Source organism: Camelus dromedarius, chromosome 16 (assembly GCF_036321535.1).
Source record: "Camelus dromedarius isolate mCamDro1 chromosome 16, mCamDro1.pat, whole genome shotgun sequence".
Classification (NCBI taxonomy): domain Eukaryota; kingdom Metazoa; phylum Chordata; class Mammalia; order Artiodactyla; family Camelidae; genus Camelus; species Camelus dromedarius.
The window spans coordinates 16,074,887-16,102,149 of record NC_087451.1 but is presented as its reverse complement, the minus strand read 5'-3'; the positions used below and the strand labels follow the sequence as shown (position 1 = coordinate 16,102,149).

The following is a 27,263-nucleotide window of genomic DNA, read 5'->3' as shown; positions in this document are numbered from 1 at the left end:
CTTTGATAAAATGCCCTGGGGTTGAAGTAGTTTTAGATAATTGTAATCTGTGTAATGGATTCTTTAATTAAAATGTTTGCTGTTTATCTACTGATTAGGCTTCATAACTATCAACATTACCAGATGCTCAATTTTGTATTGTTGGATGTGGGTGTAAGCTGTTATCTGTTACGTCTTTGTTAAGAGCTGGAATGGAAGAGACCTAGCAGTGGATTCAGTGCTGGCTTTTAGAAGGTCACAGAGTGCCCACTGCTGTCTGCAGGAGAAATTACACATTTAAAATAGTGGAAGAGCTCCAACACAAATGTGTGCAGTTAAATGTGAAGCAGGTGTTGCTCATTTCTGTAATGTAGGGATCTTGATGGTTTGGGGATGCAGTCACCAATTTGATGAAAAGGAAGTTTTTTGTGTATTACCAGGGAAACACTCTTTAAAAAAAGGAGAGAGAATTAATAGTGTATGTTAAAAAGTTAATATAATAATTTTTTTCCTGATTACCAGCGACATGTTCAGCATATAATATTTGGAAATTTTAGAATGATAGAAAGAAAAAAGTAAATAATCTGTAATTCAACTACTGTTAACCTTTTGTTGTTTATCCTTTCAATAATTTTCCTATGTCTTATATTTATACACATGGGGTGGATACAAGACTGGGCAGGAGTTTGTGGGACGCGTGAGTTTATGCTTGATTTTGTACTTTAAAAATTAGGCTTATCATTTTTGTGCATCTATCTTTTTTGTACTGGAAAATTAAAAACATATATTAACAACAGCAAAATCCCTTCAGAAGAAAGTTAGTCTGCCCTGCTACTTTTCAAATAGAAGATGTGAACTGAGAGTCTGAATTTTTAAATATGATGACATGCTTCAGTTGTGTAAATCATGTCAGTCACTATTTATAGGCTATCCAAATAGTGAATGACACTCAGGGGATCCCAGAGTCTGGTGAAAATGAAGAGTCTGCCAGTTGTAACAGAACATCTGTCCTCATGAAACATAGTTGAGTATCTTGTTGCAGTGTCTTTTGGCAGTAGTAAGGAGGAGAATGGAATTTTCAGACTCTCGGCATTTTTGTCTGTAAACATGCTTTGCAAAGTGCTCTACAGATGTGAGTCAGTACTCCCTGAGATCACACCGTGTTTCAGGATGTTAGAATATTTGTCACTGTGAACATGGTATAAAAGTTCCTGAAAGGGCTTTTTCTCCTGGAACACTCTGATTCCGTAGCCTGGGGTCAGAATGACTGCAGCAAACTTTGCTGTGGTTTGAGAGAGTTTGGGGAAACTAGTGGTCCAGACAGCAGGGGCTCAGAAATAGAACACTGTTACGCATTGCTATAGTGACTTACTTAGATATTGTAACAATTTGGTTTAAAAGTGCCCTGGGCAAGATGCTTCTTTACGCCAAGTCCGCTATGTTGCTTAACAACAAAGTACTTCACCTCAGGTCTTGGAATAAAATAGGGGCCTGCATTTACTGTGAGGTGGAGAAATGACTCCAGGGTCAGTCTTGCTCCTTGCCTAAGGTCTCACTTGTGGAAAGTTTGCTCCCTTTTCTTCCCAGGTCTTTCTCATGACTTTCCTCCTTTCTTTCCCTATCTCCCGCTGCACTTACTATCCAGACCTCACCTGTTAAAGTTGGGAATTATCTGCTAGCTAATCAGTTATTTTCATTTATAGTAGTACTGAAACCCATTTGTATTAGTTATTAAATTATGCAACTCCCTTGAGAAGGACCTCACACGAGCGAGCAGGCCTCTTTTGTACCTCAGACTGTGCAGAGTTTGTATGATTTTCCTTTACCTTGAAAAACACACAGAGCTCCTCCAAATACCTGAAATAGAGTACTCTCCTTATTTCACAGAGGAGATGGAGGCACAGAGAGCCTGTGTAGTTTGGCCTCAAATTTAGTGGACCTCAACTCACGGTTCATTTGGCTCTCATCAGTACGTTCTGCCCTTGTAATCAGAAAAGGGGTTTTGTGGGAATTAGTGAGACAGAAGAAGCAACAGTGGGGTGTCACCATATTAGGCTCCTCTGCTGCCCTTGGAGGTGAATCTGATTTGTGAGGAGATGTGCAGGCAAGGCCGCCTGCTCCTTCCCCCCCGGGCCCCATTCTCTGGAGGCTCACCAGGGTTTCCAGGAGTTCTGGGGCAGCAGAAGCATGCGGCTGCCCAGCACTGCATCTTCTAGGCTTGGGCACGTGCCTGCTTTGTGCTGCCAGAGGCCTGCCTGCCTGCCTACCTGCGTGCCTGTGCGCAGCCCTTTCTGCCCTGACGTAGAGGGTGCTCTCTTATTAGTGATTTTGTGATTGTTGTTGTTACCAGGCTTTATGGGACATCCATCGTGGCCAGTTCTCTGTCTTGGTGTACTGTATTTCGACTCTTAACTCAATCATTCCTATTCATGATAGATTTTTAAAGTGGACTTTCTGAAAACAACTTTATTAAGTTATAATTCACATACCATATAGATCACCATTTGGAAAGATTTTTTTTCTCTTTTTTTTTTTTTTTTTTTTTTTTGGTGGTGGGTGGGAGGTAATTAGGTTTATTTGTTTATTTTATTTTGATGGAGGTACTGGGGATTGAACGCAGGACTTCATGTATGTTAAGCATGCAGTCCAGCACTGAGCTATACCTTCTCCCCTGGAAAGACTTTTGAGGAGGTGTTCATTTATTGAGGCATGGAGCCTCATATTTGAAGCTATTTCTAAGTCACATTGGTTGCATGATAAGAGTTGTGCTGGCGGGAACTGCAAATGTGTCCCATACAATTAAATATCAAAGGACTGAATGTGGCCTGTTGCGTGTTTGATGTTACAGTTGCCTGTGTGTGATCAGCAAGTTTCAAGTGATTACTTTCAAGGCAGTTGGGGCAGGGTATGCTTAACATGTTTATTTATAGATTATTTTGGTTCTGACCAGAATGAATAATATACTATTAATAATGAAATTCTAGTACTTTTAAAACATGGTAGCTCAGCTATCATTTATCCATAACTACTGTGCTTAAACCTTACATATTAGTGCTGTTGGAGGACATAGCCAACCAGTACACAGGTATTGCTTTGGTTTGTTCATTTGTGAGTAATACTGTTCACCATTCGTATTGTCTTGTAGATGTGAGAAGGGTGTGATGTCTCTGGTGAATGTCAGGAACTGCATCCGCTTCTATCAGACTGCGGAGGAGCTGAACGCCAGCACGCTGATGAACTACTGTGCAGAAATCATAGCGAGTCATTGGGTGAGTGTGGGCTTGAGGGCTGTGGACAAAGCACTTGCACTGAAAGTCAGAAGACCTGGGCTTGAGACCTGGTTCCATAGGCAGATCCCACTCTGGCCCCTAGTTTCCTCTTCCTCAAAATTGAAGGCTAAGTAGTTGCACTAGATCATCTCTGAGATTCCTTTTAGCTCTGAAAGTCTCACTGTTCTGATTTTGGAGTAGAGGGGCAGAAGATAGCTCAGGTCAGAAAGCAGGCTTGGAAGGAAGGGACACCTGCTTCACCTTCCGTCTGCAGAAGCTGCGGCTGAGCCAGGGAGCAAGTGCTGCTGCGGGGCCGACAGGCCTGCATGTGGTGCTCTGCAGCACCGTCTCCCAGCTCCCCCGCCTTCTCATCGCGTGGAGAGCCCTGTGAAATTCAGCGTGGCCCCACTTAGGTAGCTCTCGTCCTACAGAACAGGCTTTGCATTTCTTTTTTTGGTGTCTGTTTTGCATTTTTTAAAAAAAACATGGTGAGCGCTATGTTTTATAACCTAGTTTCTGTAAATTGTTTGGTATTCAACAATGTTATGAGAGGAAGTGTCTTAACTGGATTTTAAAGACTTGAAACAGGAACAGTACCTGTCCTGCTAGAACAGGTAGGAGCTTAGAGATCTGTAACTGGAGAGACTGACGGAGACTCAGGGGAAGGAGTTGTTTGCGGAAGTTCTGATTGATTCCGTGATTGCCATCTTTGTAGGGTTGTGGGCTGGCTCTGTTCTCACGTGGAGGCCCCATGGCTGCGTCCTTGTGGGATGTCAGTGCTGCCTGTGCTTCACCATCTCACCGGGAGGCCAGGCTCCAGGTCTTGGCTCAGCCGTTCACTCACTGTGTGAACTTGGGCATGTTAATTAGCCTCTTTGTGCTTTACTTTCTTCATCTGTAAATGGGGATAATACTAGTACCCACGTCCTAGGGTTTTTGTGAGGATTAAATGAGTTGGGAAATGTTAAGCCCTGTAAAGTAGAGCCAGACGCATTCCAAGGGCTTCTTAATAAATGTTGGTTGTTGCTATTGTTGGTACCTGGAATCTGTTCTGCTTCTCACTGTGTGTCTCATCATCAGGATGACTTACGGAAGGAGGACTTCAGCAGCATGAGTGCTCAGTTGTTGTACAAAATGTTCAAATCTAAGACTGAGTATCCGTTACATAAAGCTATCAAAGTGGAGCGAGAAGATGTGGTCTTCCTTTATCTAATTGAAATGGATTCACAGGTACTGTACCTTTTCCCCAAACTATCTTCTCTTGTTTTCCTCTGTAATATCCTGTGAGACATTCCGGGCGCAGTCTTTAATGTACATATTTCTACTAGTAGTTTGTTCAGGCCAATCTGAGCTTTTTCTGTCATGCTTCTCAAAATTCTTCCAGCCTCTGCCCATGGCCCACTTCCAAGGACACTTCCACATTTTTAGGCAGTTGTTACAGCAGTACCCAACTTCCTGGTACCAAAATCTGTTTTGGTTTTTCTTTTGCCACTGTAAGAAATTACCACAAGCCTAGTGGCTTAAAACAACACAAATTTATTATCTTATAGTTTTGTATATTGGAAATCCAGTACTCATCACCCATTTAAAAATCAAGATGTTGGCAGGCTGTGTTCCTTTCTGGAAGCTTGAGGGAAGCCTGTTTGTTTGAGCTGTTGGCAGAATTCAGTTCCTTGTGGTTATAGGCCCAACATCCCCATTTTCTTCCTGGCTGTAAGCTTCGTCAGGGCCATTCTCAGCTTCCAGAGGCCACCACACTCTTTAGTCTGTGGCCCCCTTCCTCCATCTTCAAAGCCAGTAATGGCGGATCAAGTCCTTCTCATGTCACATCTGTCTGACCTACTCTTTCACTTTTAAGGACTCATGTAATTAGAGAGATTGGACCCGCCTGGATAGTCCAGGATACTCCACCCATCTCAGGCTCCTTAACCTTAGTCACATCTGCAAAGTGCCTTTCATTGTGTGACGTGACAGCTCACAAGTTCCGGGGATTAGGACATGGACATCTTTGGGGGCTGTTGTTCTGCCTGCCATGTTACCTTAGAAGAACTGTAGTTGCTCTTGACAGATGGGTGTGTAGTATGTTTTATCCTGGGTGTCCAGGGTTTGGGGAGACGTTAAACTGCTAGGAGGAATTAGATAGTTAGGTCACAATCTTTCATGAAAGTGTCAGCTGTTTCCCATCAAGCTCTCTGAACCTCTGCTCTGGCACTTGTGTTCCTACGGCATTGTCTGCATTTCCCCCTTGCATTGTCTTCTATGGTGTTTGCACCTGCTCTGTGATCCCCATTAGTTCTGGGCCTCATGAACAGCATGTGCCTTGAGGAGGCCTGAGAGAAGTTTGCGAATTCAGTTGCATTTGGGGAGTAAGTAGTGTCATAGGACTAAAATTTGTCATTTCTGTGAGATGGTATTTAAGAGTCAGGGTGGGAGCGATTCGGATACTAATTTACAGATTTCTCTGTGCAGCTCCCTGGGAAGCTGAATGAATTGGATCATAATGGAGATCTTGCTTTAGATCTAGCCCTTTCGCGGCGACTGGAGAGTATTGCCAGCACACTGGTTAGTCACAAAGCTGATGTGGACATGGTGGACAAGAATGGCTGGAGCTTGTTACATAAAGGAATCCAAAGAGGTAGGAAGAGTGTATTTTATATTTTTCTCTGTGGACAGTTTTACTTTTATCCAAGTAACTTTTGAAGATGCTGACTCTGTCCCACAAATTCTCAAAGTCTTCTTGAGTCTGTGCTTGCAGGCTGCAGGATTTAGAATTTGTGGTCAGTGGGTCAGAGGAGAGACTGAAGACCTGTTGGCTTATGCCTGGTTGGTTAGGCTTTTCCTTGTCAACAGGACCCCCAGAAGAAGGCTAGAAAGATGGTACTTTCTGAAGAAGTACCCTTTACTTGTAAGCAATTAATGTGTTATTTGCTTATTCAGTGCATTGCTTTCTCCAGGAATTGTGCTAGGAAGACTTCACTTGTATCGGTTACTATGAGAGAGGGAAGGTCTCAAAAACACAATACTCAAACGTATCCTTGGATTCAGAGTTTTCACTTTTACGGACTAGATGTCTCATCTATCATGGCAAAGTGATAAAGTTTCACTTTGCTCTAGGAAAGTATTTTGAAATTGCAGCTATCTTGTGAGCGTTTTGTCAGTAGTGGGAAGGCTCTGGAAGTGATAGAATTAAGATCAGAAGGTTTTCATCTTAATGAATTAACTTTCCAAGGAAAAAAATGTATAGTCTTTTGGTTTTTTTCCTGTGGCCTTAATAATTCTTAACTCCCAAATGGATCCTGCGTGACTCTACTTGGCAGTAGTCATTTTTTTGGCTGAGTGAGAAGCTGTGTAGGGGTGCAGTTCCAGTATGGAATGCAAGCTCTCACATGTCTCAGAGCCTTCCTTCTACAGAGGGTTAGATGAATTGATTGAGGTACTTGGCCATAGCCACGTTTTGTTTACATGTGGACATCGAGAACAGAATATACTGGTTTCCCCACATCTTAATCATGTTTATTTAACCTTCCAGTTCTGTGTTACTATACTATTATCTCTGCTACACTTTGGCCATTCACAAGTTGCTCCTAGTTGTTGGAATGTAGTTACTTCAAATATGGTCCTGTTGCAGCTGTGGCTTTGCCCTTTTTGGGCAAAGATTTTAATATAAATATCCCTCTAAGCTGTGTGTTAGAGTGTTAAGCTTGCTGGCTGGTGGAGAGGAAAATTTTGTTCATCACTGGGGGGGAAATCCTTTTGAGTATGTGAGTGTCAAGAGCAGACACATTTTTCCCAAGCACCACTCTGCACCGTGCAGGGCCATCGGGTGCTTAGCGCTGGGCGTGTGCTCCATGGGGAACATTCTACCACATCGGGAAGTATTCTTTCCCATACTTTTTAGTTTCTGAGCTGTTTATTTTGGAAACAAATTACATTTGTTACTAAAAAAACAATCTCAGAGTTATGTTTCTTTCCTCTTAGGGACTTAAATTCTTATGTGTGATGAAAAAACATCTTTGATGAGTTATTAAATATTTCGGTGATTGCTTAGTTACGAGACTTGCCAAGAATTGGTGATACATTCTTGATACTTATTTTCAGATGATTTAATCTTCTGCTCCAAATATATCAGTTGCCTGCCTTGTGAGCATGTGGCCTGCAGTGTGGGCATGATAAACCTGATTGCTACTAGCTTGGGAGAGTGTGGCATGGTGTGGTGGATGGAGTACTGGCATTGGAGTCTGAATGTACTGAGATTTGAATCCTGGCTCTTTCACTTGTTCTTGGACAAGTCACGTAACCATTCCTCACCTGTGAAATGGGAATCATTTCTGCTTTACTGGTTGTTGGATGAATGAGGGCCAGTGTTAGTAGCACACCCAGCCCGGTGACTACTGCGTGGTAGGGTCGGCCTGCGCTCTTGCCTTGCCCCTGTGTTGGAGTGCCTTGACCAGCTTCGCTTTCTGTAGGAATTTTTTTCACTTTTCCTTCTTCAGCTTGAGCTGTCAGTCTGTTGACCTATCCAAATGATTAAATTGAGTAATATTCTTAAAATATGAGTGAAGATCTTCTAATATATGAGATTTAGGTCTGGTTAGAATCTATAACCAGAAGAGTCAGTGATCATCCTAATAACCAGTTTGTATGAAGAATGAAACAGGCAGCTGGTGTTTGTGAGTGAGCCCACAGGAGGCATACATGTGGCCGGAGGGATGCCATCTCCTCTGAGCAGCTGGATCTGGGCAAGAAGATGAGTCCTTGCTTTAAAAAAAAAATCTAGCTCTTCTTGTGCTCATTTTCCTTGATAATTAACTTCAGTCAGTGGGTCTGTTAAGCAGCATGCTCCTGTCCAGTTACATGTACTGTTTGCAGATGAGGCCACCAACTGGAGCAGCTGAGATACAGTTTTCATTAATTAAGTAATGAAGGTTGCTGCCCGCTCCCTGAATGAAACTTCTGTCAGGGAGCTTTGTTGAAAGAAAAATTGCATGTGGATTTTTTTTTTTAAACATTAACTACATTGTTGTGAGTATTTTTATTGTGGACGAGTCATTATAGTAATGCCTCATTTACTTGGCAGTGTTGGTGAATGAGGTACTGAAGTAACTGGAACTTTTAAGCACCAAACAGTTTTTGTTTTAACTATTTTTGGTGGAAATCTTTCTAAAATGTATTAGAAGTTTTCTGAGGGGGAGGGTATAGCTCAGTGGTAGAGTGCGTGCTTAGCAGGCACAAGGTCCTGGGTTCAATCCCCAGTACCTCCATTAAAAAATAAACCTAATTACCTCCCCCCAAAAAATTGTATTAGAAGTTTTCTTATTGACAGAAACTTTATAAATGGTGCTTTTGGCATTTTCTGTTCCCTCCCTTTGTTCTGCTTTTTTTGATGTCAGTTGTCCATTTCCTCTGGGTTGTATATCCACAGGCTGACTTTCTGTTAAAGTAAAACATCATCAGTTTTCAATTTCCAGAAATTCCTAACTAATTTTTTGTGTAGGGTGTGTGTATTGTATGTATGCTTATATGTAGAAGTTAAAAAAAAAACTTTGGCTCTTATTAATAAAGTGAATCTAATCTAAAAGCTATGATTCTTTGTAAGAGGATTTAAGATATAAAAAAAAATTTATTGTACAATCCATCTGAATCCAGCCATCAATAGGTTTTCCTGTAGCCTTATTTCTGGGTGCCGTATTGCCTGGTTTTTCTTCTGTATGTACAGCGTATTGTAAGTTTTTCATTGATTTATCTTATTTTAGCTCTACTCTCTGTTTATTACTTAGTTTGGCCTAGCTTAAAGGTAATGAAATCACATTCCACCTCTCTCCCAGTGTGTTATATATCAGATTTGTCATTTTAAGGCTCTCTGTCCTCATAATTCTAAATTTTCTTTCACTTGCAGCATGTAAGTGGCTTTCTCTAGGATATTTTATTCAATTGGTAATGTATTGTTTCTGCACATTCTCTCCTAGATTGAATCTCCGTGGGGTTTGTTCATATTACACGTCAGGGCCCTACTGACAGCCCCGATATATATGTGAATATATGGATAGCAAAGGCCTGACCCAGCCCAGCCCCCTGATGTGCATGTTACCTGTTGCTTTCTTTTTGTAAAGAAATCTAACTTTGGTCCTTTGCACATGGTGTTGGTAAAGATTGCACCTTCCCCTAACCCCCAAGAAAAAATCAGGGACAGAAGAATGAAAATATTTCAGAAGGGTCTAGTTAGAGAAGTCTTCAGTTACCCAAAGTCATAACTGACTGGAATTAGAGCCAGTCTGTTAAAGTGGAACCTAGCAGCCTTGACCAGTCAATGCATTTTCTTCCCAAACATTTCCCTGGTGCCTGTTTTCTGTAAGAGAGTGGTGGATACAAAAATAAATCAGACATGGACCAACTAGCATCTGAGGCACCTGTGATGGCCAAGCCACTTCAGTGCCAGAGCTCATACTCTCCAGCAAGATGGTCCCTTGGAAGAAAGAGTAGAGCAACTGGGAAATACTGAAAGCCAGATGATTTTTGAAATGTCATGTCTACTGAAGACCAGATGAAACATATTATTCAGGTGACAATGAGCAGAGGAATACAGATAACAGGCTTGAGAGCTTTGCCACCCCTGAAATCCTAAGTCCTTTTCTAAATGTTCAGACGGCAGAAGTATAGTTGAAGAAGATGAAATGATATTGCAGGATATAAAAGAAAACTTCTCAGAAGTGACTCTGTAAGAGAAATCACCACCTGGAAGTTGTGGTTCAGGGGATTGTGCATCCACAATACTAACAGAACGAGAAACACGACAGTGTCCTGATGTGAAGAGAAGAACAGAACAGCTCTGGCAAGAGCACCATTGCCAATGAGGAATATAGTAAAGAAGTTCAAGGCACCTTTAACAACCTGATGTTTATCCTAAAACCTGCAGCAAATTGAAGTACAGTCGATGGTCATGGGCCCAGCGAATCAACCTGGGAGCTTGCTCTGCATTTGGGGCTTCTTTCAGCTGAAAAAGAGTATGATTTGCAGAAGATTCACCCTATAGACCATGGTGAAATGGAGGTCTACAGAAAGTACCTCTGAATCCCAGAAGAGCTCTTGGGATGACACTGGCACACCCGCCAAAGTTAGACATGGGGTCTGTCAGGGGAGAATGAGTTTGATTTGACTTCCCAGCCATGAGCTAATCGGTGCCGTCTGGAGGCCACTGACAGAAACAGTTGCTTCCACCCAGTACACGGAATGCCCCAAAGCATGCATTGTACGTTTAATAAGTGATGACTTCTCTGTTAACAATTATCTTGTGATGCACTGTTATTCTTGCCTTATTTTCTTAAGGAGTGTTAATTTTATGTGTAGTGAGTGTTTTTGTATGTTTTAAATTGTAAATGAAACTAAATCCAAGGAATATTGAACTTTAAGTAATCTTATAACAAATTTAATTGCTTAATTTCTATCATCTTCCAAATTAACTTGATAAGTATACTTTAGCTGGTTTTCCACAGTATTTTTAACATTAAATTGCCACTTATCAGATTGCTTGGTTTTGAATTTAGCTGTATATTCGCAGAACCAATCTCAAATCAGCTTTTCTTTGCTGGTGTCTGACAAACTATTTTCAGAATTACATGCCTTTAATATTTTCACATAAACATAATTCTTTTGTCAAAATGGCAAGGGAGGGTTTTTTCCCTTCATACAGAGCACCGAATAGTCAAAGGTGATACTTTGAGCTGTTGAAATACCAGATTTATATGTTATTCAGTCTTAATGTGTTATTTGTAGGTTCTAAGTAGACTTTTCTACTTACAACATGAGAGTTAAGGCAACTGAAGGGACTTAGAAGCTTCGAGGGGTTGTTTTTTGTGGGGTTTTTTTAAATTGAAGTATAGTTGATTTACAGTGTTGTGTTAGTTTCAGGTGTCCAGCAAAGTGATTCAGTTATCCATATATATATATATCTATTCTTTTTCAGATTCATTTCCATTATAAGCTATTACAAGATATGGTTGTACTGAATATGATTCCTTGTGATAAATAGTAGGTCCTTGTTTATCTGTTTTATATATAGTAATGTGTATCTGTTAATCCCAAACTCTTAATTTATCCCTCCCCCTTAGAAGCTTTGTTTTTACAACCAGTTAATTTACCATATGAATTTTTAAAAATAGTAATATGTACAGATTCTTTGTTCAAATACTCAACTGCAAACTTATTAAGACTGTTATGTGTGTATGTAATGAGAGTGAGAAAATAAAAGGAATCTTTGTGATAATAATAAATCAGTTGGACATGGTCTTACTCTAAACAGGAACCTGTATGCAGGTACAGCAGGTTAGGGGTAAGAACTGCTTTGGTACAGGCTGTGGTCTCTAATGAGAGAGGGAGATAAATTGTGTTGGGGAGGAATCTTGGAACCCTTTATGAAAGTTGATGACCAGAAGAGGTCTTTGAAGGATAGAAACCTGTTACTTAAAACTGTGCAGTGATACTGGAGTGAGGGGTCGGGACAGATGACGACAGATAATCAGAAACTGAATTCGAGTATGTAAGTCCATGATCCCAGTGATGAGACCTTCTCTGTCTACAGCTACTAGTACCTTTCTGAGGAGACATTGGCCACAGTAGCTTGGCCCCAGGTGTTGTCATATGTGACCATTTCTTCTCCTGTTTCCTTTCAAGGAGATCTCTTTGCTGCCACTTTCCTCATTAAGAATGGGGCCCTTGTCAATGCTGCGACGTTGGGTGCCCAGGAGACGCCATTGCACCTTGTGGCATCGTACAGTTCAAAGAAGCACTCAGCAGATGTAATGTCCGAGATGGCGCAGATTGCAGAGGCCCTGCTGCAGGCTGGTGCCAACCCCAACATGCAGGACAGCAAGGGCAGGTCAGTTGGGGAGCAGATCGACCGCTCAGCACTATTCCCAGATTGTTATTTTATGGTGGCACGTTACTAGCACTATTCCCAGATTGTTATTTTATGGCAGCACGTAACTAGCATGGTTTTTTTCAGTTGAGCATGATTCAGTCTGAATTTTATTGAAGTCACAAACATTGATTTGTTTTGCAAATGAGATAGATGACTAAAGCCAGAGGCATTTGGGGAAACCATTTCCATCCTAGGTAACTGAGGTCCTTGGATTTTTAAGCAACTTCTGTCATCCCCAGAGTGGTCATCCAGTCCAGCTCCTTCTTCCAGCATCTTTGTTAGAGTTAGTTGGATACTTTGAAGAAAAGGAGTGCGTTTCTCTCAAAGCAATCCGTTTTTATTTCTGTGAGGTCTAATTTGGGGGAAATTCTCTGTATTAAACCCAATTCTAACTTCTCATAAACACTCCCACCTTAGACAGTGTCTGCACAGTTTGCCCTCTTCTTCCACAGCACATCCCTTTGCAGAGTTGACAGTGGTTGTCATGTTCCTTTTGCCCCTTCCGCAGAAATACTTGGTTTAGAATCTAAGAAAGGGCTGCTTGTCTTTGGGACAACAGTGTGGGAGGCATGGAAGAGGACTTAAGCCACTTGAATCACCAACACAAGTGGGACCCACAGCAGCTATCATAGCAGCTCAGTATTTTATACCTTTGAGGAACCATCTCAGAAAATAACTGTGAAGCCGTCAGGATAGGAAAACAGATTTGTGTAATGGATAAATTACTTAAATAAGGTGGATCTCCATGAACTCAATGTAATGTGATAATTACCTTATTTACCAAAATAATTGCATTCTTGTTTTTTCTTCTGGTGATTCCTTAATTTTACCCCCAACCGTCATAGACTCTAGCATTCTGAACCTCTGAGCTAGATGCTAGCCGGGGGCCCCTGTGCTCTGCGGTAGCAGTCTTCCTCGGGGCACACGAGGGCTAAAGTGAAGCCATGGAAAGCAGTTCATTGCCATTCTAATCAATTCCCACTGTTGCCACTCAGAATGTGTTTTGAGTGTAAGAGAATTACGGGAAGAAAAAAATTTCAGAATCGTGGACGGTAAGTAGGGGAGAATAGGCATTGCTATGGCAGAAACTACTGTTTTAGAAACATGAGTATGTGCACATTCAGTGAGGGTCAGGATCTCATTGGAGAGTATTTTGGTATCTCTTCCTTTTATTGATTCTTGTCCGTTTGGCTACTGAATAAATTGTAACATCTAATCTAATCCTTTTTCATTCGTTGATACTTGGTCATGGTTTTGGAAAACTGTTTGCCAGGGGTACAAAAAGACACTGTTGGCAGAAATGTGGAATTTGTTGCAGATTCTAGTCACCTCCTGCTATGAGTAGTCCTGAACTGCCCCGTCCTGAGTTGATGCCTCCTCTTTTTCCTCTTGCAGGACTCCCTTACACTTGTCCATCATGGCCAGGAACGAATACGTGTTCAATCAGTTGCTGCAGTGTAAACAGTACGTAGGGAGACGTGGAGAAACGAAAAAGCAGTTGTGAGGGTGGGATTGTGAGTGAAAAATAATTCTCCTAAAATACCTTTTAGCACTATCAACTTTACTAAGTAAAAGTAAAATAAAAAATTGTCATTCACAAAAGTACAGAGGGAAAGAATGTGGCTGTTGGCAGTACAGAGTGTCAGAAGACGATTGTATTTGCTGTTTGCATTGCTTCCTCATTTCAGGTTAGATTTAGAGCTGAAGGACCATGAGGGCAGCACCGCTCTGTGGCTTGCAGTGCAGTACATCACCGTGTCTTCCGACCAGTCTGTAAACCCCTTCGAAGACCTCCCCGTGGTAAATGGGACTTCATTTGATGAAAACAGCTTTGCGGCCAGACTCATTCAGCGTGGCAGCAACACCAATGCACCTGATACAGTAACAGGTAAAGCACAGATTCCCGAAGAGCCGATGCTCAGTCTGGAGACTCCATGAAATACTGTGTCAGTGATTTCACCAGAAATTTAGAAACTGGATGACATGCTCTTACGAAATTATTTTGTATTTAATTTTAATCATAGTAAAAGTCTGATCTTGTGCTTCAGAAAACTTAGCCAGACTCTAAGTTAAATCCTTTTGGCTGAAACACTTCTATTTATTTAATGCAGTGAGTTTCAGTCTTTTTGAACTCAGAACTCTTTTTACACTCTTAAAAATTATATCCTAAAGAGCTTTTTGTTTAAGAGGGTATCTTTGATATTCACCATGTTAGAAATTAAAGCTGAGAAATTTTTAAAAGATGTATTAATTAATAATAATAACAACAAACCATTTTATGTTAACATGAAACATTTTTTATGAAGAATAATTTTCAAAACAATTTAGTTGAAAGATTAACTGGTTTCTGATATCTGCATCTGTATTCAATCTTTTAAGATATTTTGTTTTGATTAAAGAAAGTACACCCCTTCACACGGTTATGTAGTTGGAAGAGGGAGGCGTATTTTAAGAGCCTTTTCAGGTAATTGTGGATATATTACTTTGATACTGCAAGCAAAATTTATCAAGGGGTAATTTCTCTAAAGTTAGTTTCAGTGAGGAATCTGAAACTATATTAATGAAATTTTTATACTCCGTTATATTAAAATTTATGGTCTGTTCGTGCTTTAAGTGGATTTTTTCTCTGCATGATTTTGTAACATCATGCCTTAGTCATTTGGAAAACCTTGGTTCACTGAGTTATGCAGATCTTCAAAATGTTCATTTATTTTAGAATCAGATTTATTAATATCACCACTCATCTCTTAGAAGAATCTTTCAGTATTGAGGAACTTGGAGTTGCAGATCAAAGTTTTCCAAAATTCTAATTTTCGCTTGTAAGGTCAAATTTTATCATTTGGTAGAAATAGTGTACTTAATTGGGTTATCAAAGAGTGAGACATGTAAGAGACTGATTCTGTGTTGTTTGAGAGTTGAATGTCAGACTGTACAGATACAGGTTTTATAGAAGTTTGGCGTGTGCTTGAAAAGAGTGTGCATTCTTTAATCGTAGGATGCATGTAGCGTTCTCTATATGCCCAGTAAATCAATGCGTTCATTATGCCGTTCAAGTCTTACTCATTTGCTTACTCATTAACTTTTGGACTCCTTGATCGGTCAGTTTCTGGGAGGCACATTAAAAATGTTCACTTTGATTATGGGTTTGTCTATTTTTCTTGCTAGTTCTGTCAATTTTACATTATATACCTTGCGTTTTAATTCAAGTTCAGGATTATTATTTTTTCCTTGTTCCAGTTTTCATGTACATGTAATAACCTTAGTCCACTGTTTTTCAACATATCAGTAATGCTTTAGCAGTTGCAGGTTGCATCTTTGTTCTGTAGGGAGGTGTATGATTTATGTCTTGTCTGTACCAGAATGACTTCAGAAGTGAAAATGGGACTTTTTTATTAGGAGTCTCTAAATTAGAATGACTCTCACGTAGGCGTGGAACCACGTTCTCTGAGGGAAAAGGAAAGAACGGCGTGGAAACAAAGCAGTGCTCTGTCAGTTGCTTCACCTTATTTTTACTCCTGGTATTTAATTTAATATGAGTTTTCGAATAGCATAGCTGTAGAAAATAATATTTTGTGTTTATCCAGAAAGGAAATGGATTTTAATAGAGAAAACATTGCTCTGGGGGTTAAAACTGTTTTGAGGGGAAAAGAGAAAATTTTTTGTTTTTTTCTTTCTAAGATTTTTATTTAGAAAAGAGTGATAGGGCTAAGCTAAACATTTCTAAGCCAAGAACAAACATACTTAAGGCTCTAGGAGTAAAAGTGAGGTATTTAAGGAGCATTTTCTGGCAGAACTTCAGCTTACAGTGTCTTCAAAATGGTCATCTAGCCCAGAGGTTCTCAGACAGAGACGACTCCCTGACCCGTATCGCCCAAGGGACACTTGGCAAGTCTGCAGACGTTTCATTGCGGCAGTAAGGTCGAGGGTGCTACTGGCATCTAATGGGGAGAAGCCGGTGGTGCTACTAAATATTACACAGTGTACAGAGCAAACTCCTCACTACAAAGAATTATCTGGCCCAGGATGTCAGTAGCACTGCTGTTGAGAAATCGTGTTCTAACCCACCCTGGTAAAGAGTCATAACTTACCTCTGGTCCCAGGTGGTGGCTAGTGGCAAACCCAGGGAAGAGTGAGTGTCTTCTGACTTCCAGACCAAGTCTTTGCTCCACCCAGGCTCCTCTTAGTCTCTGTGTCCACATACAGAGAGGGCCTGTGTGGACTTAAATGGTACCTACTTCCGGTGTGGACTTGTCAGTAGTGAAAGGTGGTGAGGCAGGGCAGGGTGTGGTGCTGCGGGGAACTTGACCTTATTTTTATGCAAATAGAAGAGTGACTATGCCCGTTTCCTCCTAGGAAATTGCTTACTGCAGCGGGCAGCTGAAGCAGGAAATGAGGCCGCAGCTCTTTTCCTGGCAACCAGTGGCGCCCACGTCAACCACAGAAACAAGTGGGTAAGTGTGGCAGGACAGCCAGGCGAAGCGGTTTTGGTCTGTGGAAGAAATGGCAGTGGTGGACGGGTAGATGAAACAGAATAGATTTATTTTTCAGTTTTTGTCAAAATAATACGTACGCACTGTTAAAAAGTCAGAGTGTAACAGATGCTTTTATCCTAAAATACTGGTTTGATTGATTTATCTAGCAACCATTTCTTAAGCATTTGTGGTATGTCAGGTCCTAAACAATGTACTGTGGACTTCATGGTCTAATAGAGATTGGCAAACGTGGACGCAGAAACCTACCATGATATATCTTAATTTTTTTAAAATAACCTTTCACATTTGCTGAGGTTTTCCTGTGTGAATGCTTATTTAGTCTTTATCTCAAGCTAAGGCAGACGGTGCAGTGTTACAATGAAATGATGGCCTTTCGGGTTGGACATTCCTGGATTTACCAGATTTCCCATTTCCCATCCTGCCATATGTAGTCTTAGGCAAGTTACTTCTTAACTTCAGTTCTAATCTATAAAGTGGGGTGAACACTGATTTCATAAGGTGTGGTTAAGATAAAAAGAAATGATTTATTTAAGTAATTTTCAGCATAACATCTGGGACATTAGATACTAAGTGGTAGTTATTTTTACTTTATTATTTTCACACAGAGAAGATGTGCTTGAGATCACATTTATTGTACAACTCCTTTGTGCTAGGAGCTTTAAGGTTATTATCCCTTTCAGTTCTCACAGTGGACCAAGAAGTGGCATATGTTGAAGAGACATTTCCAGCATCTATAAGTCCTTCATTTCAGGGTAAAGAACCTTGAGGTTTTGAGAAGTTAAGTGGCTCGTAAATAATGGAGCCACTATTAAGACTCAGGCACTTGAATGTGTAGTTGCATTCTCTCTCAGCAGCGCTGGGCAGGCAGTAAATGGCACACTTGGAGTATGAGACATACCAGAGTGTCTTGGAAGCACAGGGGAGAGGACCACACCATTTGTTTCCACCATGCAATTTACTAATCTGTCTGCACCTACACCCGCACCAGGCCTGCTCTCCAGCTGGAAGGATGCACGTCCCTGTACGCACCAGCGGCTGGTTTCTTGGCTTTGCTCCTGCCATTGTGTCTCTGCTGCTGTCTGTCTCCTGTTTCATCAGTTCTGCCCACTGTTCATTTCTAGTAGCATACTGCTGTGCTCTGCTGTCTCTCAAGTCTAAAAAACCCTCCCTTGAGCCCCCATTGTCTACCAGTTGTTCCTTCTCTGATACCATTCATAGCAAAATGGGGTGAAACCTTAAGATGCAGCGGCACAGAGGAGACTTGACTTGAGAGCAAGTGAGAATGACACCAGAGAAGGGTCTGGAACACTGGTTTAAAGTCTTTTGAATTTGTCCTGTGGGAAGAGAAAGTCTGTAGACGTAGAAAAGCAGTACAAGCATATTAGAGCTGAGAAAGCTGGGGGCAGCTGGCGAGGTGGAAGTACCAGTAAGGTCCAGGTTGGAGCCAGGCGGGAATCATCCAGACAAGCAGTGGCCTTTCCTGACTTCTGATACTGGATTGGGACCCAACAGGTTGGATTTCAGAATTGTAGAATGACGGTCAACAGGACATGCCTCTGTGGCTCTCAGAAGCAAGGGCAGGAGAGGTGTTAAGACTTGTGTCGGACCCGAGAAGAGAAGGAAAGGACTGGCTGGGTGGGCTGTGGCGAGACTGGATTCAGTTTTGTGGTGGTTGAACTGTTTTTTAAGCAATCAGATGGGGGTATCCTGCAGTTAATGGGTGAACTGGATGCAAAACCAGGGTGGAGAGAGTTTTAGAGTGGGTTTGAGTGCCCTGTGTGTAGATCCTGGGGGATGTCGTGGACAGAGATGAGAACACCCAGGGAGGATGTCAGGAAGAAGGGCTGGAGCAGAAGGTAGCCCCGAGGAGGAGGCTCCCAGCGCGATTGTGATGTGGCTCTGTGGGGAGGGGTGAGGAGGGAAGGGGGCATGTGGAGGGAGGGGAGTGAAAGGGCCAAATCCTTATCACACAATGAAATCACAGTGGTAGGACCCACGGGGAATCCCGCACCTGGAAAATCAAGATGCAGCAATAAAACCATGTTAGATAGAAATGTGGCGACTACAAAGCCCAGCTCAAAGAGTTCAAAGAGGTTCCCTCTGGAAAAGAATTTTTTTAGGAAAGAGGAGGTGGGATCTTGCTATTTTTCAAAGCCAGCCTTGTGTGTAGAGTTCTTGGACTCTTTAAACAATGAGTTTGTATAACTTTGATAGGAGCTGGTGCAGAGCAATGTGCTCAAGTTGTTCCCATTTGTTTGGGTGAAAAGATCCTGTGAGTGTGCATGCATGCGTGTGTGTACACATACATATATTCACACACACACACACATATACACATACGTGTGTTTATGTCTTTCTGTGAATATTCCATCGCTGGAGATAAACCTGAAACTGGTAATAATGGTTCCTTTAAGGGAGGAGGATTGGGTGGTGGGGGCACGGCTTGAAGGGAAGCTTCTTTTCACTGTGTATGCTTGTACCTCTTGAATATTGAATCAAGTACCAATAATACCAATTTAAAATTTTTTTTAATTTTAAGAAGTAGGCGAGGGAGGGCTTGATCAGAGTTCAAGATGAGGTTGACACTAGCTGGTCGGAGAAGCAGGGCGTAGGTGTGCTGGTGGGGGTTAAAGAGACGTGATGGCTGACGACAGCACCGCTTCTCTGGGGCCGTGAGTGTGAGGCTCTTCCGGTGTCTACAGTGTTTATTTTAGTGACACCTGGAGGCCATCTGTTGTTGTTGTTTAATGATGATCATATGTGATTTTTATAATTTGCAAAATAGTTATAAAAACACAGTGAAGGATGGAAATGCAGAAGAGTGGGAGCCAGGGCATTTGGAAGGTGCTTGGAAAGGCATGGAAGGAACTAAGGATGGAGGCACAGGGGAAGGGAAGGAGAGGAGACGGTGAGGAGTCGGGCAGAAGTCATGGTGCCGGTGACAGGATGAGCAGAGGGCTGCGCCTGGAGCTGGGGGCCCGAGTTTCCACACGTAGTCTGTCTTCATCCCTTTGTGACTGAAAGTGCTCTGACTGGGGCCGCTTGCTTCTGTTTAGGGAGAAACCCCGTTGCACACAGCCTGTCGGCACGGCCTGGCCAACCTCACCGCAGAGCTCCTGCAGCAGGGGGCCAACCCAAACCTGCAGACGGAGGAGGCCCTGCCGTCGCCAAAGGAGGGTGCATCCCTGCCCAGCTCCGCAGACAGCGTCTACCTGCAGACACCGCTGCACTTGGCGATTGCCTATAATCATCCAGATGTCGTGTCTGTCATCCTGGAGCAGAAAGGTGGGTAGGGGGAATTCCTGCCCATCACTGTGACCTTTCAGCAGTGGTTTTAAGCAGTTAATGACCGAGTTGATGTCCCTTTGAGGTCAAACCAGATAAGCATGTAGTCTGGCTCCAAGCCCCTGTGTTTCCCTGTGTACATTTTCAGGCTGAGGCCTGCCCACTTCACTTGTTGGGTTAAGGTGTTAGGACCCCCGACCACTCCTCTCTTATTTCAGGGCGTTTCCCAGGCCACTTTGGTGTGGGTCAGACAGAGCTTTGCCTTGGCATGAGCAGTCTGAGAACTCTGCTGCAGAGGTCTTCCACGAGCCAGTCGGCCCCATCACCTGCCTCTGCCCCTCCCTGGCAGGTGGACCCTGAGAGAGGAGCCAGAAGGGGGGCCGGGGAAGCCGGCAGGCGGGAGACCCATTTCCCTCAGAAAGCCGCCTTCTGGTTTTTCTCTTTCCTGCCATGAAATGTGTTTTACTCTTGCCTGCATTCTTGTTGAGGCCAGCATTTTTATTGTGCTTGTGGAAGGGAGTAGGCTGTGCCTTTTTCTTAGCCTCACAGGAGCTGTAAGATGGTAGGACTCACTCGTGTTAGGAAATCCTTGCCAGGGCATTGTTTTCATTCTCTTTTCAGTAATCAAGTAATTTATGTGTTTTTCCATAGTGGAGTCTGTTTTCCTTTTGTGAAGATTCAGTGTTTCAACCTTTAAAAACATTCATTTTCCTCACAAGCTTCACTGCAGAATATCAAAAGTCTGGGCTTCCACTCCCCACAAGAAGATTTATCCATTCTCTTTGTATAGAAATCATCAGTAAGTCAGTTTGAAACTGAGCTCATATTCTCTGGAGTACCTTAAATGTGATTCATAGGATGGTGAAATCAAGTGTTCTTTTCCTTTTAAAAAATTTAGCTAATGCTCTTCATGCCACCAACAACTTGCAAATTATTCCGGACTTCAGCCTCAAGGATTCCCGAGACCAGACTGTGCTGGGCCTGGCACTGTGGACTGGTAAGGCGGTGCCAGAGGCTGCTGACACCTGCAGACAGACAGATGTCAGAGGGTGGGTGTGCGAGGGAGGGAGGGAAGTGGAAGGGTTGGAGCTAATTATTTGCTGTAAAATAACCTTTCTGTTTGGGTTAAGCCAGGAATAGCCAGTGGAAAGCTGTTGGCTTGGAGAGCTTGAGAAGGGGTGTTTGTTGCAGTAAGGGGTTGAGGAAGTGGGAGAGGCTGAGCCTGCGTCATTTCAGGGCTGGTCTGTTTTGCAGGCATGCACACGATCGCAGCCCAGCTGCTGGGCTCCGGGGCTTGCATCAACGACACCATGTCGGACGGGCAGACCTTACTGCATATGGCCATGCAGCGGCAGGACAGCAGGAGCGCGCTCTTCCTGCTGGAGCATCAGGCGGACATAAACGTCAGGTGGGCTGGACAGCACTCCGCCGCAGCACCTTTAATTGAGGTGGTCCAAAAGCAGAGCCTTGCTTGTAGAAAATATTTTTGTAACTTGTTAAATAAGAGAAGGGAAATAATGACTCCGAAAAAATACCGATTCAGTGTTGTAAGTAAACGTAATCGTGGACTCAGAAGGGGTCTTGTACTTTGCCCTTATTTGCACCGTTCAAGACCAGAGCACAGTATGGCCCAAATCTCATCAAAAAGGGCAATCCAAAATCGATTGTTTAAGTAGGAAGTTCAGTTGTTATGAAGACCATTTCAACAAATGAGCTATCAAAAGTCTTGAGGGGGAAAAATAAAGAGATAAATTTTGTATTTTTGAAGGAATTTATCTTTATCTCCAATGTCAAGTGACCTAGAATGACTGAGTGGATGAAAGAAGTGTTTTGTCAAGTGGATAGTTGGGGTGGCATTTTATTCAGTTGCTATTAAATGCAGCTGTATACCTGTCCGATTTCAGCATGCTGGGATGTTGATCAGTTATCTTCCGGGTGCAGTAGGATAGTGTGGCTGTATTTTTTAAAGGCAGGAGGGACAGAGGCTATTGACAGGTTAAATTTCTCTGAAAGAATATTAATGAATGTGAGGGAAGTGTGTTTAAAGGATACAGTGGGCTCTGTCTCTGGAACGCCCGGAGGGACACCCTTTATCATTTGGCCCCAGCTACAACATTGGTTTTGGTGTGCATGTACTAACAGGACTCGGGATGGGGAGACAGCCCTCCAGCTCGCCATCAGAAATCAGCTTCCGCTTGTAGTGGACGCCATCTGCACCCGGGGCGCTGACATGTCCGTGCCCGACGAGAAGGGGAACCCCCCGCTGTGGCTCGCGTTGGCCAGTAACCTGGAGGACATCGCATCCACTCTGGTGAGACAAGAAGTGTCTGAGCTTCATCTCTGTTTACACGTGAGGATGTTTCGTGCCAGAGGTGCATTTGGTGCCTGCAAAGCAATCACAAAGAGCAGGAGAGCTGCCAAGTAACTAACTGGGTCCAGGACGAGCAGTTGAAAGTCATGTTAAATAAACTTGCAGTTCACTGTAGTCTTGCCAACACCTTTTCTTAGACTGTCTTTATCAAGGAAACTATCAAGAAGCATTTCCTCAGGGGCCTTCTGAGGTGGGGTAACTGGGTGTAGGCTGCCCTCACTATCACCATAGCGATAAGGTCTCAAATCTCAGAAGACAAAAGCCAAAAGTGGCAGCAACCCTGAAAGCTCATCTTGTTTGCTGAAGGCCCTGACATGTGACTTTTAGGCATTTTGCACGTAGGGGTTTTCCCCAGTCGTTCTTGAGATTACTTGTGCATTACAGGTATATGTTACTGGGGCGTGTGAGTGTGTGTAGCCGGCACTTGTGTGTGTTTTCTGTCCCTTCTAAGACACAGCTCTAGAGGACACTAATCAAATGTATCTTTCTTTGATTTCTCAAGCCCATCTTGCAGAAGCTAAGTGCAAAAACTTGCAGCGAGCAGATTTTAATTAGTGTTTATAAAACTAATGAATGGTACAGATTAAAATAATTTTCAGTTAATTATCAACTGTATCTTGCCAGAAAAATGGATCTAATGATGTGCGTAAGCTCAAAGATGGTAATAAAAATGTTCGCCTTTGCTAGGCAGTATTTGTGAGTGAGCCGTGTTCTCCTGCAGGTCAGACATGGTTGTGATGCCACGTGCTGGGGTCCAGGACCTAGCGGGTGCCTCCAGACCCTGCTGCACAGAGCCATTGATGAGAACAACGAGTCCATCGCCTGCTTTCTTATTCGCAGGTCCGAGAAGCCTAAGTATCCCTTTGAAAACTGGCTCATTTCTCATTTGCTCTAACTACGGCCTTGGCATGCCTGTAGCTGGCTTGACCTTCATCATGAGGGCTGCTAGGGGGTCACTGTTCTTCAAGTCAAGTCAGCCAGGGACTTGACTCTCTTTTAAGGAGAGAGGCTCATGTACCCACTTCAGAGAATCTGAAAGCTAAGCCAGCTTCCTGCTTTGGGAGCCGTGCAGGTCACACAGTGCGACCAGGAGTGGAGGTGGAGGAACCGAACAGTCTCTGCATGGCTGCACCACGACTCCTGAGCCGGCACGGGCCCCGCAGCCTCCGCGTGCAGGGTGTGCGGGAGGCGAGGTTATTCAGGAAACCTTCAGAGCAGTGATTCTCAAGCTTTCATAGCGTGCAGGTCCCCTGGGGAGCTATTAAGTGTTCTGATACCCAGGTTGCCCCCAGGACCATCTGCTGAAGAATCCGTGAGAGCGGGACCCCGATACCGGTATTTGAGGACAAGGACCAAGGACTGCTGTCCGGGCGGCGGCGGCCTCCCTGCTGGGTGGGGTGAGGCTGCGGCTGTCCACCTCACAGCGTGCTCTTGCTTTCCCCCCGGGTTGGGGCATGGCTTCTGAAGCCTTCCCTTTACTTCCCCCTTCCTTTCAGTGGCTGTGATGTGAATAGTCCCAGACAACCTGGTGCTAATGGAGAAGGAGAGGAGGAGGCCAGAGATGGGCAGACCCCCTTGCACTTGGCAGCCTCCTGGGGGCTGGAGGAGACGATACAGTGTCTTCTGGAGTTTGGTGCCAATGTAAATGCACAGGTATGGAGAATCTCTCTCTTTTCCAGGGAGGTGGGTGGTAACTCCAGGACCAGGGAAACTTCCTCTTACGGCAGGGGCCTCGCCGTTTCTCTAGTCCCGGGCCTCTGCTTCACCCGGACGGGCACAAGGTGCAGACTGGTGAAGTGACTCTCTCTGTCATGCAGCCTGTCTAGTCGTTTTAATGATTTCAGGCTAAGACTTTCCTTCTTTGTGTCTTGGTCCTTTCTACAAAGTGAGGAAGATTTGTTCAGTCAACTTTCCCTTACCCCCTGTCCCCATTAGTTAACAGATTTCCACTGAGAATTTGTTCTAGCTCCAGGCTGAGTACCGTGTTTAGGAAATTGTTCCAGTAGCTCGGTGGCACATCCATGAGTTATATTCCTTGATGCTCTTCAGTGTTCCAGCCTGTGGAGGTTTGTATGCTGCCCTGCGGCCAGATAAGCAGTGGTTTAACTTAGAGGTGAGGTTGACAACTTTTCTAAACCTAGTGTGTTCGTGGCTCTGGGTCACTGGAGCATGAGGGTAATGGGCAGTGGCTGTTGGTCACCTCAGTGTTTGGCCTCTTGAGATGCTGATTTCAAATACAGAGTGGCAGTATTGATTCTCAGAACCAAATTCAATTAAAAAGTTATTCCCCTCCATGTTTTTCCTGGGTTTTAACTTCATTTAACTGGGCCTTGTCCCCATAGGATGCAGAAGGCAGAACGCCTGTCCACGTGGCCATCAGCAACCAACACGGCGTCATCATTCAGCTATTGATTTCTCACCCTGAGATCCACCTGAACGTACGAGACAGACAGGGCCTGACCCCCTTTGCCTGCGCCATGACCTACAAGAACAATAAGGCAGCCGAGGCCATCCTAAAACGAGAGTCTGGGGCTGCTGAGCAGGTGAGTGACCACCACCCCACATTCTCCACCGTGCCCTGGGCAGAGCAGAACCTGTTATCCCGTGGAGACTGAGCAAGTGCCACCAACTAATAAACAGGCCTCTTTATAAAGACATTTGCTTTGAATTTATACTCCCCTTTCTTAAAATGTGGCTGCTCTGCTGTCGTGTGGGTTCTGGGAGGAGTTTGCCTGTCCTGCCCCACGCGTCAGCCCCGAGCTGGAGCCCGTGTGGAAGGAAGCTGGGGCGGCTGGGCCCTGTGACAGGAGTTCTGTGGCCGGTACGACTGAGATCGTCCTTTACTTTTGCTTGGTAGTTTGATTGCCCTAGTAATGAATGTCTTCAGAGGGTTTAAACGGTTTCATGGGAGTTGTTACCATCCAGCTCAGCAGGCTCAGTTGTCCTTGTTCTCTGTGGTTCTTCACCAGCTGCTAAATCTGGATGGCGAGCTGTTGACCTGGAACATCAGACTGGGTGGCAAATGACAGTAGCAACTGATCTGAGGCAGGAGCTGGGATGGGTTAGTTAAGTCAGTCCTCAGACACGTGAATCTCCATCCAGCACTTAGGACACTGCCAAGGTTTCTGAGTAGCCATTTATGAAGTTAAGATGGGAACCTGGGACCTTCACAAAAGTCCTGACATGAGTGAAGACTTTGCCCTGGTGCGTCCCAGGCTTCCGTACTTCCCTTTTCTTCAGCATTTGCCTGAGTGTCACTGACTCACGCAGGCGTTTCCTCACCCTTGCTCACGTGGGGTAGGATGCGCGTGAATGGCCGTAGTGATCTCACATCTCCCCATCTGGTGTGAAACCGGTGCTGTTGATCCAAGTCCTTTGCAGACATGTTGCTGTGGCACCAGCACCTGTGGTGGACGTGTGTGTGTGTGTGTGTGTGTGAGAGAGAGAGAGAGAGAGAGAGAGAGAGAGAGAGAGAGAGAGAGAGAGAGAGAGAGAGAGAGACTGAGAACGTGTGTCTCCCTCACTTCTTCCTGAGCCCTCGTAGTAATATGGCGGCTCTTGGTACGAGGATCCTCTGTGGTCTGATCTGCGTGATCTTTTGCCTGCTCCACCTCAGTGACAAAGTCTGTGACGTACTGTTGGCGGCCTCCCTCGCATGTATCCTGTAGCTCAGTAAAAGAGGAGACTTCCTGGAAATTTCTGAAGATTTGTTTGACTGCACAGGGGTCAGGTGGGCATTGCAGCTGTGGTGTTAGAATGCTGGGTGCTTGTTTTAGCCAAAGCAGGAGACTCCCAGGGCCAGTGTCCACCTTTGCCTTTCCCCGTGCATCCCAGTATTTTGGTGGATTCTTTTCTCTGTCCTTCAGGTTGTTTCCTTCTTGGCTTTCCAAGCCCACTCCTGCTGCAGGAGGATACCAGGGCAGCTTGGATCAGTTCCCTTTCTCCGACCACGTGGATGTGCCCATGTGCATAGACATGCAGAGTGGATCTGTGATGGTGGTGGGGGAATGTGGGTTTTAGTGTTGGTTCTTGGGAGGGAGCTTCCTGGAACTGCAGGAGGACTACCCCGTGGCCTCTCCAGTGGTCAGGGCAGCTCTCTGGTGCTCAGGAGGCACTTTTGCAGGGGGAGCTCACTAATAATTTGCTTCCCACTTTTTGCTTTAGGTGGATAACAAGGGCCGGAATTTTCTTCACGTGGCAGTTCAGAACTCTGACATTGAAAGTGTCCTGTTCCTGATCAGTGTCCAAGCTAACGTGAATTCCAGAGTCCAGGATGCTTCCAAGTTGACCCCTTTGCACCTTGCTGTGCAAGCAGGCTCAGAGATTATTGTCCGCAATCTGGTGAGTGTCACTAAAACGTTACTGTGTGTAATGTGGACAAAGCCTGTTGTAGGGCACGTGCGGGCTCTCTCGTCATAGGTGTTTGCCAGTTACTGTGAGAGGCCAGTGCGGATTTGGGGGGTGAGCCAGTACTCTCGGGAAAGCAGGAGTGTCTGTGAGCAGCGTGTCCTGAGTGCCCAGTGGGCTGTGTGGGCAGGCGGATGCTGGAGTGAGGCCTCGAGGGAAGGCAGAGGCAGGGTGGGAGCATCAAGGGAAGGGACATCTGTTTCTGTCGTCTGCCTGCTCTGGATCAGGCTTTCCAGTGAGCTTGCTCTCCCTCTCACTCTTTTTTTCATCAGTCTTTTTGGGGTTTTTAGGATATAGTTGGCATACAACATTCAGTTAGTTTCAGGTGTATAACAGATTGATTCAATATTTGTATTTTTTTGCAAAGTGATCACTACAATAAGTCTAGTTAACATCTGTCACCATATATAGTTACAAAAACTTTTTTCTTATGAGGACTTTTAAATTTACTCTCTTAGCAACTTACAGATATACAGTAATACTTAGTTACTAACTGCAGTCACCATGTTGTACATTACATCTGCAGGGCTTACTTATTTTGTAAC

The 27,263-nt window shown here is 44.0% G+C and overlaps 1 protein-coding gene across 5 annotated transcripts in view; it reads left to right on the top strand.

Annotated features, from left to right (window-relative positions):
* The window catches only part of ANKFY1 (ankyrin repeat and FYVE domain containing 1), a 72,631-nt gene that overhangs the window by 33,932 nt on the left and 11,436 nt on the right, over positions 1 to 27,263 (top strand). For all 5 annotated transcript variants that reach the window (XM_010987922.3, XM_031469492.2, XM_064495050.1 and 2 more), the window contains 15 exons: positions 3,125 to 3,248; positions 4,329 to 4,478; positions 5,718 to 5,883; positions 11,916 to 12,120; positions 13,558 to 13,626; positions 13,851 to 14,050; positions 16,516 to 16,613; positions 19,712 to 19,940; positions 20,839 to 20,937; positions 21,195 to 21,348; positions 22,083 to 22,251; positions 23,033 to 23,151; positions 23,808 to 23,964; positions 24,654 to 24,854; positions 26,476 to 26,652. In XM_010987922.3, coding sequence (XP_010986224.1) covers positions 3,125 to 3,248; positions 4,329 to 4,478; positions 5,718 to 5,883; positions 11,916 to 12,120; positions 13,558 to 13,626; positions 13,851 to 14,050; positions 16,516 to 16,613; positions 19,712 to 19,940; positions 20,839 to 20,937; positions 21,195 to 21,348; positions 22,083 to 22,251; positions 23,033 to 23,151; positions 23,808 to 23,964; positions 24,654 to 24,854; positions 26,476 to 26,652 — 2,317 coding nt within the window. The remainder of the gene's footprint in view (positions 1 to 3,124; positions 3,249 to 4,328; positions 4,479 to 5,717; positions 5,884 to 11,915; positions 12,121 to 13,557; positions 13,627 to 13,850; positions 14,051 to 16,515; positions 16,614 to 19,711; positions 19,941 to 20,838; positions 20,938 to 21,194; positions 21,349 to 22,082; positions 22,252 to 23,032; positions 23,152 to 23,807; positions 23,965 to 24,653; positions 24,855 to 26,475; positions 26,653 to 27,263) is intronic.